This window comes from Megalobrama amblycephala, linkage group LG13 (assembly GCF_018812025.1).
Source record: "Megalobrama amblycephala isolate DHTTF-2021 linkage group LG13, ASM1881202v1, whole genome shotgun sequence".
Classification (NCBI taxonomy): domain Eukaryota; kingdom Metazoa; phylum Chordata; class Actinopteri; order Cypriniformes; family Xenocyprididae; genus Megalobrama; species Megalobrama amblycephala.
Genome location: NC_063056.1, coordinates 748,215 through 764,155, shown reverse-complemented (window position 1 = coordinate 764,155; position 15,941 = coordinate 748,215). Strand labels below are relative to the sequence as shown.

The following is a 15,941-nucleotide window of genomic DNA, read 5'->3' as shown; positions in this document are numbered from 1 at the left end:
TACGGGTGTGGAACGGAATGAGGGTGAGTAATTAATGACAGAATTTTCATTTTTGGGTGAACTAACCCTTTGAAGGATTGCATCGTTACTTGTTTACTGTTGCTTTAATTACCTTGAACAAAACTGAAAAACATTAAGAAAACCTTTGTCTCAAAATATACAGAATGATTATAGCAATTCTCATTTGCTACTTAAATCTAACAATAAAAAAATATTAGATCAACTATACTCAGAATCATCTTTGCTGTCCACGATCACATCAAGATCAAACACATTTCCACACTCATCTTTAAAAACGGATGTTTAGGAAAGCGTTATGCAGGTTTTTCTGCCATCTAGTGGTTCAGAGGAGAATAAAATCAAAGGCGTTTTTACCCAGTTGTACATATAATACTAAATGTAATAAATATTGGCGTGAATTTTTGCTAGTCCTCACAATGATTTCACCAGTATATTTATATAAGCACATTTTATCATGTTATATAAGTGGAGAATATGTTCTTCAGTTTGGCAAGTACAAGGGCAAGTCCTTCAGGTGGTTATTGGAGAATGATGTTGGCTACACTTTGTACCTGTCCAGTAAGGTTGATGAAGAAGTACAGGCTCAACCCAGAGGGTCCTTGCAAGGATAGACGCTTCAAGGAAATTGAGGATCTTTAACGGCATCTGTCTCAAAGGCCAGATCCAGTGCCAGCCTTGTCAGAGCAAGACAATATTGTTGGATTTGGAACAAGAGCACAAGATACTTGGAGAAAAGTTTGGGATACCAGGGCTGATGGATATGCCTCCTTTATAATGAGGCAGAAATGTGTTCCAGGAAGTAAAATGTATCTGTTGCAGCAGTATCTTTTAAAGTAGCAGCAAAACCAACCGCCCAAAAACCCTCCTCTGTTGCCCTCACCATCATCTTCCACTGCGAGGCCTCTGGTTCCTTCAAGTACTGCCTCTGATCATCCAGGTGCGTTAATAAAATTCATGCATATTTGATTAGAAGCCTCCTGATGCATTAAAGTCTTCTGGTGCATTTGTTTTATTTCATAGTAATGGAGGAGGATGAGGAACTGGAGAAGATGATGCCAACAAAATATCTCCAACAAAATATCTCACACAGCCAAAATATCTCCAACAAAATATCTCACACAGCCGAGTAAGTGAACCAACAATCATGTTTGATATATGTAAGTTGCACATACTTCAGAGAAACTATTTAAATTTGAATGCTTATTTTTTTAGGATTGTCTGCAGCCCCTGGATCCACAGTCGTATCTAAAAGAAGTTATTTTCACATCAGTTTTGGGGGATTATTCTGTTATAGACAGATTTATCCTCCATTTCTGATTTGAAATGATTTTGTTTGTTGTTTTGGCAGTGTTCTTGCCTGTTCTAAAACATGTTCTTTTGTTCCACTAACTAATTTTAAGGGATAAACATACCAGTGACAAGGGTGAGTGCACTTCATGAATTGTATGCATGCATTCTATTTAATTGAATTTGTTGTAAAAATTCTACTTACATTATAACAATTAAATCTGAACATTGTTAGAATTTTCAAACTAGAATCTTTAAATAAATTATGATTGTAGTCACTGTTTTGACCATTATATATATATATATATATATATATATATATATATACAGTGGGTACGGAAAGTATTCAGACCCCCTTAAATTTTTCACTCTTTGTTATATTGCAGCCATTTGCTAAAATCATTTAAGTTCATTTTTTTCCCTCATTAATGTACACACAGCACCCCATATTGACAGAAAAACACAGAATTGTTGACATTTTTGCAGATTTATTAAAAAAGAAAAACTGAAATATCACATGGTCCTAAGTATTCAGACCCTTTGCTGTGACACTCATATATTTATCTCAGGTGCTGTCCATTTCTTCTGATCATCCTTGAGATGGTTCTACACCTTCATTTGAGTCCAGCTGTGTTTGATTATACTGATTCGGACTTGATTAGGAAAGCCACACACCTGTCTATATAAGACCTTACAGCTCACAGTGCATGTCAGAGCAAATGAGAATCATGAGGTCAAAGGAACTGCCTGAAGAGCTCAGAGACAGAATTGTGGCAAGCCACAGATCTGGCCAAGGTTACAAAAAAATTTCTGCTGCACTTAAGGTCCCTAAGAGCACAGTGGCCTCCATAATCCTTAAATGGAAGACGTTTGGGATGACCAGAACCCTTCCTAAAGCTGGCCGTCTGGCCAAACTGAGCTATCAGGGGAGAAGAGCCTCGGTGAGAGAGGTAAAGAAGAACCCAAAGATTACTCTGGATGAGCTCCAGAGATGCAGTCGGGAGATGGGAGAAAGTTGTAGAAAGTCAACCATCACTGCAGCCCTCCACCAGTCGGGGCTTTATGGCAGAGTGGCCCGACGGAAGCCTCTCCTCAGTGCAAGACAAATGAAGGACAAGACACCATCTTGGAGTCCTTCAGGTGTTTTTTAGCAAATTCCATGCGGGCTTTCATGTGTCTTGCACTGAGGAGAGGCTTCCGTCGGGCCACTCTGCCATAAAGCCCCGACTGGTGATGGTTGACTTTCTACAACTTTCTCCCATCTCCCGACTGCATCTCTGGAGCTCATCCAGAGTAATCTTTGGGTTCTTCTTTACCTCTCTCACCAAGGCTCTTCTCCCCTGATAGCTCAGTTTGGCCAGACGGCCAGCTTTAGGAAGGGTTCTGGTCATCCCAAACGTCTTCCATTTAAGGATTATGGAGGCCACTGTGCTCTTAGGAACCTTAAGTGCAGCAGAAATTTTTTTGTAACCTTGGCCAGATCTGTGGCTTGCCACAATTCTGTCTCTGAGCTCTTCAGGCAGTTCCTTTGACCTCATGATTCTCATTTGCTCTGACATGCACTGTGAGCTGTAAGGTCTTATATAGACAGGTGTGTGGCTTTCCTAATCAAGTCCGGATCAGTATAATCAAACACAGCTGGACTCAAATGAAGGTGTAGAACCATCTCAAGGATGATCAGAAGAAATGGACAACACCTGAGATAAATATATGAGTGTCACAGCAAAGGGTCTGAATACTTAGGACCATGTGATATTTCAGTTTTTCTTTTTTAATAAATCTGCAAAAATGTCAACAATTCTGTGTTTTTCTGTCAATATGGGGTGCTGTGTGTACATTAATGAGGAAAAAAAATGAACTTAAATTATTTTTGCAAATGGCTGCAATATAACAAAGAGTGAAAAATTTAAGGGGGTCTGAATACTTTCCGTACCCACTGTATATATATATATATATATATATATATATATATATATATATATATATATATATATATATATCTCCATCCTACAATGCAGCCTTGGTGAGCATAAGAGACTTCTTTCAAAATCATTAGCAAATTAGAAATGTTTCCAAACTTTTGACAGGTACTGTAAAGTTTGTAACATCATCACATGCAGTCTCCCATTCTCCCATAATACATAACCAATAGTTAGGATTAATTCCTAATCTAAATGTAATAACCATTTGATATTGGAGTCAGATTAAGCACGCAGCTGAAGTAAAATTGAAACCAAATTCTAAAAATTAAGTGAACTTCACAGGGGCGCTGAAAAAACACGCATTATACCTTCGTTAGCATACCACACCCCTAATACTATAAAGAGTCTTGACATGTGTTCTATGTGTTTGCATGCATTTACATTACTGCTTATTAACACATTTACTTAGAGACAGTACCACAGACATTACATTTTTCTGTGTTAGGGAGGCATAAACCACCAGCAACACTCAAAACCAGACCGGCCTGATGAATATAGTGCCATTGTATCTCCACGGCCAGGTTGGTGTATGGATATGTACACATGCCGACTCTACTGTAAGGATATGCCTGTTTCTGATCAGTGTTGTTGTTTTTCACCAATTCCCTTCACCACATCTTCTTTGAGACCAGTTCAGGAAACTGTAATGCTCATCTATGACCCATGTCATCCATATCAACAAACTTCACTGATTCGTCTGGAACAGAGACAGCACATCTACCCCTAACTCTTGCCAACCCTCCCGTATGCTCAACAGACTGGATTTGATGACAAAACTGCAGAGCTTGCTGTAAGGCATCAGGGGCTTGGGTGACTTGGGGAAGATTAAAGACATCAGAGCCATACTGTCAGAATAACATTCCCTTATAATGTTCATACCTAAAATCCCAGGCACACAAGTATTGGGCGAGGGAGATTGGGAGCTCTGCATCACCAAAATCCCCCGCTTGGGAATAGCCTTACCCAAAACCTGAACATCAAGTTCCACATACCCAATATAAAGGATGTCTAGGCCATTAGCAGCCTTAAGCTGTAACCATTGACGGTGGTTTAAGTCGTACCTATCAGACCGTCACAATTTTGTTTATATAAACGGGGAAAAATCTAAGATCACGATAGTAAACTATGGAGTGCCGCAAGGATCGGTGTTAGGCCCTCTGCTATTTTCAATCTACATGCTGCCACTCGGCAATATTATAAGAAAACATGGAATTAGTTTTCACTGCTATGCCGATGATACTCAGTTATATATCTCATCACGACCAGATGAAATCTCTAAATTATCCAAACTGACAGAGTGTGTTAAAGAAGTAAAACATTGGATGACTAGTAATTTTCTTCTATTAAATTCAGATAAGACTGAAGTATTACTTATTGGACCAAAAACCTGTACACAGAATCTCTCAGACTACAATCTGCATTTAGAAGGATGTACTGTTACTCCATCCTCGACAGTTAAAGACCTGGGTGTTATATTAGACAGCAACTTGTCCTTTGAAAATCATATTTCATATGTTACAAAAACAGCCTTCTTCCACCTCAGAAACATTGCTAAGATACGGAATATGTTATCTATTTCTGATGCAGAAAAGTTAGTTCATGCTTTCATGACGTCTCGACTAGATTACTGTAATGCATTATTAGCTGGTTGTCCTGCTTCCTCAATAAACAAACTACAATTAGTACAAAATGCAGCTGCTAGAGTTCTTACCAGGTGAAGAAAATATGATCATATAACACCAATCTTATCATCTCTACACTGGTTACCCATTAAGTTCTGTATCGATTATAAAGTATTGCTAATGACCTATAAGGCTCTAAATGGTTTAGCTCCTGTGTACTTAACCGATCTTCTATCGCCCTACAATCCTTCACGCTCTCTAAGGTCACAAAACTCTGGACTTCTGGTTGTACCTAGGATAGCTAAGTCCACTAAAGGAGGGAGAGCGTTTTCACATTTGGCTCCTAAACTCTGGAATAGCCTTCCTGATAATGTTCGGGGCTCAGACTCGCTCACCCAGTTTAAATCTAGATTAAAGACGCATCTCTTTAGCCAAGCATTCACATAATGCATCTCATACCAGATCAACTGCACATGACTATCTTTGCTTAAAGTTATGAACAGCAGCTACGCTAATTATTCTCCTTTTGCTTTTCTGTTTTACCTCGGGACACCCGCCCTGAGGTGACTAGAGAGGACTTCAGCTTCAGTTTGGATCCAGCCTCTTAAGAAGACCTCAGATGACCATCACCTGTGAAGAGACGGCGCCAGCTCCTGCGAGGACTTCAGAAGACGCAATCATCTGGATCAACATTCACATTGCACAATCTCTATATCCTAATTTATTGTTAATGTAATTCATTTTCCAGGAGCTCTTTGCTTCTACCTTCAGTTAAACTGCTAACAGTGATTGTAATTAATTACCTAAAGTATATTATTTGCTAACTACATTCTTTAAATTGTAATGTTGACATCTATTTTCTGTAAAGCTGCTTTGAAATGATATGTATCGTGAAAAGCGCTATACAAATAAATTTGAATTGAATTGAATTGAATTGAATTGACATGCATGGGGACTTTCTTCGAAATTTTGAAAAAAAAAAAAAAATTATCAGAAATGTTAGAAACCATGGAGTATCTAAAAGGCACTTTACTTGCACCCCTACCATAGACACAGTGATCGCTGGACATACACCCACTAGGTGTGAGGTTTCTTCACTTACATGCGTGTGTACACTTGAGCCAGTAATATCCCCTCCTGCTCTGTGGCTCTGCAAATCAGAGGGTGCTAGTTTTCTGTCGGCTGATTGGAAGGGGACAAGGTCCATGGGGGACAGGGCTGAACCTGAGAAACAACATGCTCATTATCACAACTACTGGCAAAATGGCCTGGTTGTTGGCATCGCCTACACACTACAGGGCCATTACGAGAGGACGAATTACGCCTAAAAGGCTGTTGTAAAGACATAAATCGTTCAGAAAGTTCATTAAGCTGTTGCTGTTGTTTAACCATCATCTCTTTTAATTCAGCAATCTCTCTGTCATCTGAGGTGAGGAACACACACGAGTATCAGAGACCCTAGAGGTCTGCAAAGCACAAATAGATGGTACTGAATAACTCCTAGTTGTATCAGTTACTGGCCTACATTCCTGCTCCCAACAGATGGCTTCAGCCCTTACATCAAGTAAGGTGCAAGCTGGTTTAGTCCGAACTACCTGCTTCAAAGTCCTGAAGATTTGAGTCTTTAACATGTTCCACAAACTGGTCCCTAAGCAGAACAGCAGAATTGGGCAGTCCATTGGGTGTACACTTGACCACCCGTTCAATTAAACTGAACAGAGTATGGGAATATTCCCTAAGGGACTCCCCCTCTAACTGCTTTCTGGAGAAAAAGTCCTCCTGTAAGACAACTGAAGATTGAGAACAACCTTATAATTCCTGCAGAATGGACAAAATATTTTCGGAATCTTCCATTTCTTTCCTGGATCGATAACGTATCCCATTCTTAGCTTCCCCCTCTAAATGATCATAAATGAAATATGCTTGATCTACTGGAGCTTGATGCCTAGCCTGCATACTTGCACGTACCTCATCAATCCATTCCACAACATCAAGCCCCATGTTCCCATGAAATAATGGACATTTTGACACATATACCAGGCGCTCAGGAACTGTGGGAGTAACAGGCCTATCAGATAAAACAGAATTACTCATGGAAGCCCCCACTAGGGGTGCCAATACATCAGTTCGTTCTTGCCTGAGTCTTTCATTGTCCGCCCTCAGTTGTACCACCAGGTCTTGCAGTTCCTGTAGTTTAGCCAACTGCTGTCTTTCCTTTAAAAAAAAAATAAATTACACACCAAAAAAAGTAGAGAAAGACGTCTCTCTGTCACACAAACCCTGCCGACTACGCCAATTTGTAGCGTGAGGGCAACATAAAACCTAAGCCCAATCAAACATAGCCTGACTACGCCACCCTGAATCTCTCTTTCTTCAGGGAATGTTAGGTAAAATTATAGAACACAGATTCAATGTGTACCAAACCAACCAAAAAAACAGAGACGGGTTTCTCAAATACAAAACTCACAATTTATTACCAGAAATTATTTTTAAAAAACACATAGCAAAGACACTCAATTATGAGGCATAATTCTTGTTGATTTAATAATACAGGAAAAAAAGAACACCAACTAAATAAAAACAAAACAAAAACAAACCAAAAAAATAACTAGCGGACACTAGAGGAGTACTACCATGCACACTTCCGCTTATGGAGACCGGTTCTTAAAGGGGCCATAGCGCTTTCTCATAAAAATTACATTTTTACCTCACTACATACACTACACTTCAAGTTCATTAGAAAAGTGAATAAGTGATGGAGGGGGTTTTCAGAAATCTGTATTAAAGTCGTCATGAAATCAAAATACACCGAAAAAATTGTTTGTCATGGTAATCTTTAATGAAGATCTGAAAAGTTTCTTCCGGTCTGGAATGGCGTTCCTTCTCTGATGACGTCAGTTTGACAGTTTGACCCCTCCAACCGTTAAGACCCTGATATACTTCAAGCAAAGTTCTTTTTCGTTCTTTGTTTAGGGGTAAAACGAAGTTGGGTGAGCTGCGATATACTGTAATCGAATCTGACGCCGCACACACAGCTGAGAGCGACGGTTAGATGAATATGTAAATATGTGCTGTGCACTTTCTTCTCAGTAACAAAATAAACACAACAAAAATGAGAAAACAGCAAGCATTTATTATAGAAAGCATAAGAAAAGCGTCTGATCATAACAACATGGGTATGTTAGCACGAGCTCTGCAAACTAGCACTCCAGTCACGTCACGTCTTCATATAGCACTTTATTCAACGGATTGCTTAAAATCAAGCAGCTTTACAGTATCCAAACATGAAAAACAGTGTTAGTGCCTCATTTCATCAGAAACACAACTTCATTTTGTACTATAAAGCGGTTATCCAGTGTGTTCATGTTTTCACCCGCGGAGCTCTTACCTCGACAAACTCAACAGATCAAATGAGTCACAGAAGACTTCTAGTGAGTGAAGGCAGAGCCTCAGCGCACACCTCCTATTACGTTACCGTACCAATGTACGAAGGTGTGCACAATATTAGTTGTTTTCATGCCTTTTGCACAACATTGCACCATTTCATGCTTTTCGTCTTCAGAAAGATCTTTTTGCATGAGAACTGTGAATAATGTGGAAAAACTGCTAAGTAGGGTTTCCATAGACCTGGCAAATTATTTTGTCTGAGATTGATACCAGTTATCTAAAAAGACATGGATAAATAATCAAACAAACATTTTCTTAGAAAAACTAAAATCTGAATGTTTATTGTACTGAAATCTTACTGATATGTCACTTGCATAATAATTTGGAACGCAGTGTATTTCCTTTAATAATACAGATGGCTAATTTAATTAGGGCAATTAAACCAATATCATGAACAACAGTGATTGCCTTCCTTACCTTTTCATAAAGAAAATAAGTCTGTGGGGGGAAGGTGTAACTTCCCCAATGAGACACAACAGACAGCTCCCCCCAATGGCAGGGAGAACACACACACACACACACACACACACACACATACTATATACAGTACAGACCAAAAGTTTGGAACCACTAAGATTTTTAATGTTTTTAAAAGAAGTTTCGTCTGCTCACCAAGGCTACATTTATTTAATTAAAAATACAGTAAAAAACAGTAATATTGTGAAATATTATTACAATTTAAAATAACTGTTTTCTATTTGAATATATTTCACAAAGTAATTTATTTCTGTGATCAAAGCTGAATTTTCAGCATCATTACTCCAGTCTTCAGTGTCACATGATCCTTCAGAAATCATTCTAATATGCTGATCTGCTGCTCAAGAAACATTTAATGTGTACAATTGTACAAAATATTTGTGTACAATATTTTTTTCAGGATTATTTGATGAATAGAAAGTTCAAAAGAACAGTGTTTATCTGAAATCTAATCTTTTGTAACATTATAAATGTCTTTACTGCCACTTTTGATTGATTTAATGCATCCTTGCTGAATAAAAGTATTCATTTCTTTAATTTCTTTTCAAAAAAATAAAAATAAAAATTCTTACTGACCCCAAACTTTTGAACGGTAGTGTATAATGCTACAGAAGCTTTGTATTTCAGATAAATGCTGTTCTTTTGAACTTTCTATTCATCAAGGAATCCTGAAAAAAAAAGTACACAACTGTTTTCAACATTGAAAATAATCATAAATGTTTATTGAGCAGCAGATCATCATATTAGAATGATTTCTGAAGGATCATGTGACACTGAAAGACTGGAGTAACGATGCTGAAAATTCAGCTTTGCATCACAGGAATAAATTACTTTGTCAAATATATTTAAATAGTACACAGTTATTTTAAATTGTAATAATATTTCACAATATTACTGTTTTTTTAATTAAATAAATGTAGCCTTGGTGAGCAGACGAAACTTCTTTTAAAAACATTAAAAATCTTAGTGGTTCCAAACTTTTGGATTGTACTGTATATATATATATATATATATATATATATATATATATATATATATATATATAATTATTAATTTAATACATATTTCTGAATGATATATGACCCACAGAAACTTCACAGGTGTATCGCAGTAAATCAAACAATCATTGTGACATCTTTATAAGTGAATAAAATAATAACTGCAGTTTTCCTGCTGAAATTAACAAAACAGTGAGTCAGTTCACAGAATGTCACTGCAAGTTCTCTGTTTTATTATGCATGTTTTGTTGTTTAAGGTCATCTGCTGTTGTCTTTGTCCTTTATTGAGATTTCTCCTCATTCTCACAGGAACTGTAGCTTGAACTTTTACCTGCACCTGAAAGAGAAGACAGACTTTTTTTTTATTTTCTTTTTTTTTTATAGAAAAAAATTTCACATATATTCAACATATATAAATGTTTCACAAATAATGCTTTGATGAGTTTGATATCACCATGAGTCAGTAATACTTATACAATACAATAATAGTCATATGAAAGATATTATAACAATAGTTTCAGAAATAGAGGAAAACGAAAAAAAAAAAACAAGGAAAGAAAAAGAAAAAAAGAAAAGAAAAAAAAACAGAAAAGGGTATACATGTATATTTAAATTAAAGAAGAGGAATTTAAGTCTTTGTAAATGTCATTGTAAGGTTTCAAAATAAAAGAGAGAAGACAGACAGAAAGAGGACTTTTATCTTTGTAAGTCACTGACTGACTCCACCCACAGTCAGATCTCTTCCTGATCTCAAGATGGCAACAGAGAAAGACACATATAAGCAGATGAAAAAACTACAGGTATTGCATTTCCTTATAAATACTTTATATGTAATAAGACATGTTAATATCAGATACACTAAAACATGAGTTTATTTTAATCCTGAATGTAATTAATAACTGTATGAGCAGCAGGAACTTCAGTGAGTTTCACTTTCATTTCTGTCACAGAAACAGATCTGTGTGTCTGTGTTCAGTGTCGAGATGTGTGAATATTAACAGATGTGAAGTGATTTTACTTTATGATCTTTAGCTGAGAATGCTGGAGCAGAAACATGATGCAATGGGAGGGCGTTCATGTGCAGTTTTTACTTGGGAAACTCATATTTATGATACTTCTCAGAGCATGTGAAGGCAGCATTAGTCTGGACAAATGATCATAGACTGTGTTAATATTTGAAAATCACTCAAATCTCTTACAGTACGATGATCAGAGACGGACGTCAGGAGTCAGTGAAGATGATCAGATGAAGACTGATGAAAGAAAGACACGGAGGAGAGAATAAAATCTGAACATGTCTGCCGCTGACACCAGAGGTGAGAATCAGATCAGAGTTTAATGTGATTCTTCAAGAACATTTTTATTACATTCTGTCAATAGAATTCAAACTCTTGAAGGACTTCATTTATATGCAGAGAACACGAGTATAGATAACATCTGAGGATATTCATTCAATTCACATTTATTTGTATAGCGCTTTTCACGATACATATCGTTTCAAAGCAGCTTTACAGAGAATGCATGTCAACATTACAATTTAAAGAAGAATGTAATAATTTAGGCAGTTTAACTGAACGTAGAAGCAATGAGCTCCTGGAAAAATGAATTACATTAACAATAATCAGGATATAGAAATTGTGCAATGTGCATGTTGATCCAGATGATTGCATCTTCTGAAATCCTCGAAGGAGTTTTATATTCATTTCTTTATTGCATACTCCATGAAAATCAGCTAAATTATTCTCTTTTCCTCAAGTCTGATGAAGATATTTAATTCTCTGAAATATTTAATTTAAGTGATTTTCCAGCATCTCACACTTTCACTTGTTTCAATGATTTGTTCAAAGATGATGTTTTCTGTTGGTACGTCTGATTATGATGAGAGTCAAATATAATGTAAGACTTTTGTTTCATACAGTGATCGTTGCCCACATTCCTCCTCGCAGGAGAAGATGGAGCAAAGACGAACCTCCTATGAGTAAGTCTGTACCTACATAAATGCATGGAAGTAATGAAGAGTGTGGGAATTATGGGTAATTTATCCCTATCAAAACACAAGTGACCAAATTCAACCTTCCTACTGGTGGATTCTGGTCATTTAAATCTGTGATGTTTGATTAAGATCAAGATCTTGTCATCACATGTGTCATGTGTTAGTGTGTGATGTGAGGATCGTGAACACTGAACGTCTGATTTGACTCTTTGCAGTGAGGATTGTTCTTCTGGGGAAGAGCGTGTCAGAAAACAGTGGCGTGGGAAACTTCCTGTTGGGACGAGCAGCGTTCGACAGTGAAGCTCCTCCAGGATGTTGTAGAGAGAGTCGGAGGAAGATTGAAGGACAGACACGTGATGGTCATCAACAGTCCTCAGCTGCTCCAGACAAACATCTCAGATCATCAGATCACACAGACAGTCAGAGAGTGTGTGAATCTGTCTGATCCAGGACCTCATGTGATCGTTCTGCTCCTCAAACATGATCAGTGTTCAGCAGAAGATCAGGAGTGTGTGGAGAAGGTGCTGGACTCTTTCTCTGAGAGGGTTTATCAACACACCATGGTGCTCACCACACAAGAGCCCACTGAAACCAATGACATCCTACAGAAGATCATTCAGAAGTGCTTCAACAGACACTTCAGTCTTCAGAGAAGCAGATCTCCTGATGATCTTCTGCAGACGTTTGAGGACATTGTGCAAAATGAATGATGGACGACACCTGGATTGTGCTTGAAGAGTCACAGTATTTCACAATGAAGCAACAGGACACAGAGAGACGTGAGTGTGACGATATTTGATAGTTTGTAGTGATAAATGAACAGTTTTTAATGTTCGTCTATCAGTTTCAGAGGGTGTGAAGCTGAATCTGGTTGTGTGTGAGAAGGATGAGATGTTAATAAATGTTTTTAAATGTTCTTCATCTATCAGTTTCAGAGGGTGTGAAGCTGAATCTGGTTGTGTGTGGGAGTGACGGCACATTAAAATCCTCCATATCAGAGCTGATCCTGCAGCAGACAGACAGAAGATCAGACGTGGATCTTCATGGACGTCAGATCAGTCTGGTGGATCTTCCAGCTCTGTTCAACACTCGTCTCTCAGAGGAGGAAGTGATGCGTCAGACTCTTCACTGTGTGTCTCTCTGTCATCCTGGAGTTCATGTTTTCCTCCTCATTATTCCTGATGCTCCACTCAATAATGAAGACAAAGCAGAAATGGAGGAGATCCAGAGGATCTTCAGCTCCAGAATCAACAAACACATGATGATCCTCATAATGCAGAATTCAGAGCATCAGACAGAAGAACTCAATGAAGAAACACAGTCTGTCATTGAGAGATTTGGAGGACGACATCATTTCTTTGGTCCCAACACACAAGTGTCCACATTGATGGAGAACATTGAGAATATGCTGGAAGAAAACAGAGGAGAGTTTTACTCCACAGAGACATTTCTGGAGGCACAGATGGAAAAACTGATGAAATGTGAAGAGATGAAGAAGAAAATCGACTCACTAGAGACACATTTACTGTCACAAGGTGATGAACAGAAAATCAGTTTGGGTCTTAAACTAAATTCTAAACTAAAACTCTTAAAATTCTTAAATTCTACAATAGATTTATTCTATAATAGTGTTTTATACATTTGTGTGTTTAAACAGCAGAAATGCAACATTTAAAATTGAAAACTGGCTCATCTTACCATGATCCCCCTGTTGATCTCATCATGTTTTCATACATTTCAATGTGATTTTCAGGTTCAAGAGAAAACACAGATGAAGTGAGGATTGTGCTGCTGGGAAAAACTGGAGTTGGGAAGAGTGCAACAGGAAACACAATCTTAGGAAGAGACGCGTTTACAGCAGAAACATCTCAAGAGTCAGTGACTAAAGAGAGTCAGAGAGAATCATCTGAAATCAACGGCCGACACGTTACTGTGATTGACACTCCAGGACTGTTTGATACTGAACTGAGTAATGAGGAGATCCAGAGAGAAATCAGACACTGCATCCCCATGATCCTGCCTGGACCACATGTGTTCATCATTGTGCTCAATTTAGGACAACGATTCACTCAAGAAGAAGCAACATCAGTGAAGATCATCCAAGAGACGTTTGGAGAGAAATCTTTAATGTTCACCATGGTGCTCTTCACCAGAGGAGATTTCCTGAAGAACAAAACTATTGAACAGTGTTTGGGAAAACCTGGATCTGTGATCAGAAACCTGATTGAAGCGTGTGGAAACAGATTCCATGTGTTCAATAATAATCAGACTGGAGACCGAACACAGGTGTCTGATCTACTGGAGAAGATAGACAACATGGTGAGAGCGAACGGAGGGAGTTTCTACTCATGTAAGATGTTCAGAGAGATGGAGAGAGAAAGACAAGAACAACAGATGAAGATCCTGATGGACAGAGTCAGAGAAAGAGAAGAACTGATGAAGAAACTGGAAGAAGAAAAGAGAGATTGAAGATGATGATGAAGGAAGAAAGACAGAATCAAGACAAAGAGAGAAAAAGAAGAGAAGAAGAGTTTAATGAGAGAGAAGAACGATATAAAAGAGAAATAAGAGAAGAAGAGAAACATCAGAGAGAGATACGAGACGAGATGAGACGAGAACGAGAGACATTCAAACATGAAATAGAGGAAATGAGGGAAGAAAAAGAGAATGTGAAGAAAGAAAATGAAAAACTGTCAGATCAAATATGACACTGATGAAAAAAACTGAACAGAGAAAGAGAAGAACTGATGAAGAAACAGAAGAAGAGAAAGAGAAAATGGAGGAAGAACGACAAAATCAAGACAAAGAGAGAAAGAGAAGAGAAGAAGAGTTTAAAGAGAGAGAAGAACAATGTAAAACACAAATGAAAGAGAAAGAAGAGAGAGAGGAAAAGATGTGTGAGGAGATGAAGAGAGAGCGAGAGGAATGGGAGAAACAGAAACTAGAGGAAAAGATGAGAAGAGGAGAAGAGGATAAGAAAAGAAGAGAGAAAGAACAGAGAGACTGTGATGAATTTAATCAGAGACTGGAAGAAGAGAAAGAGAGAATAGAGAGAGAGAAAGAAGATCTTCAATCCAAACATGAAGAAGAAGAAAACAAGATTAAAGAACCTGATGGAGAAACTGAACAGAGAAAGAGAAGAACTGATGAAGAAACATGAAGAAGAGAATGAGAGAATGAAGATGATGATGGAGGAGAACTTGAACAGAGAAAGAGAAGAACTGATGAAGAAACATGAAGAAGAGAAAGAGAGTATGAAGACGATGATGGAGGAAGAACGACAGAATCAAGACAAAGAGAGAAAGAGAAGAAGAAGAAGTTTAATGAGAGAGAAGATCGATATAAAAGAGAAATAAGAGAAGAAGAGAAACATCAGAGAGAGATGCGAGACGAGATGAGACGAGAACGAGAGACATTCAAACATGAAATAGAGGAAATGAGACAAGAAAAAGAGAATTTGAAGAAAGAAAAGGAAAAACTTCAGCTCAGATACGACACAGAAATAGACAGACTGATGAACAGAGTAGAGAATGAAAGACAGAATCATGACACTGAGAGAAAGAGAAGAGAAGAAGAGTTTAATGAGAGCAAAGAGCGATATAAAAGAGAAATAAAAGAGAAAGAAGAGACAGAGGAAAAGATGTGTGAGGAGATGAAGAGAGAACGAGAGGAATGGGAGAAACAGAAACTAGAGGAAAAGAGGAGAAGAGAAGAAGAGGATGAGAAAAGAAGAGAAAAGATGAACAGATTCAGAGACTGAAAAGTAAAATGGAGGGAATAATCAGAGATAAAGAAAAAATGAAGATAATGATGGAGAAAGAACAACAGAATCATAAAGAGAGAGAGATAAGAGAAGAAGAAGATAAGAAAAGGACAGAGAGAGAAAATCAGAACCGTGATGAACAGATTCAGAGACTTGAGAGTGAAATGGAGGGAATAATCAGAGAGAAAGAGAAAATAGAAGGAGAGAGACGAGAACAGCTAGAGGATCTAGAGAAGAGACTGACAGAAGAAAGAAACATGAGAGAAGATCAACAAAAGACTTCTGAAGAAACACTGAAACTCCTTGAAGAACAGCATGAAGAAGAACTGAAGAGAAGACGAAGTGGAGTGG

At 37.8% G+C, this 15,941-nt stretch overlaps 1 protein-coding gene and 2 long non-coding RNA genes across 5 annotated transcripts; all 3 read left to right on the top strand.

Annotated features, from left to right (window-relative positions):
• On the top strand, positions 1-4,471 carry LOC125243306. 3 transcript variants are annotated; one of them, XR_007179014.1, is made up of 4 exons: positions 1-958; positions 1,042-1,147; positions 1,234-1,444; positions 3,736-4,471. It is a non-coding gene; the product is annotated as an uncharacterized LOC125243306 (long non-coding RNA). The 3 variants fall into 3 exon arrangements; XR_007179013.1 differs by having other exon boundaries at positions 1,042-1,444; positions 3,736-3,811; positions 3,923-4,471; XR_007179012.1 differs by having other exon boundaries at positions 1,042-1,444.
• A 6,574-nt stretch (positions 4,472-11,045) lies between these two features.
• On the top strand, positions 11,046-12,138 carry LOC125243309. Its single transcript, XR_007179017.1, has 3 exons — positions 11,046-11,150; positions 11,753-11,812; positions 12,043-12,138. It is a non-coding gene; the product is annotated as an uncharacterized LOC125243309 (long non-coding RNA).
• A 427-nt stretch (positions 12,139-12,565) lies between these two features.
• LOC125243611 (GTPase IMAP family member 9-like) lies at positions 12,566-14,575 on the top strand. Its single transcript, XM_048153387.1, has 4 exons — positions 12,566-12,606; positions 12,757-13,362; positions 13,581-14,279; positions 14,559-14,575. Exons 1-4 carry the CDS (start codon positions 12,582-12,584, stop codon positions 14,573-14,575), a joined length of 1,347 nt encoding a protein of 448 aa, XP_048009344.1. The 5' UTR covers positions 12,566-12,581.
• Positions 14,576-15,941: the final 1,366 nt, after the last annotated feature.

What these genes read in the sequence shown, in the direction of transcription:
- LOC125243611 (XM_048153387.1), top strand. Translation starts at nt 12,582, where the DNA reads ATGAAGCAACAGGACACAGAGAGAC. An exon ending in GCAACAGGACACAGAGAGAC is followed by an intron (nt 12,607 to 12,756) that starts GTGAGTGTGACG and finishes TTCATCTATCAG; the next exon opens with TTTCAGAGGGTGTGAAGCTG. An exon ending in GACACATTTACTGTCACAAG is followed by an intron (nt 13,363 to 13,580) that starts GTGATGAACAGA and finishes TGTGATTTTCAG; the next exon opens with GTTCAAGAGAAAACACAGAT.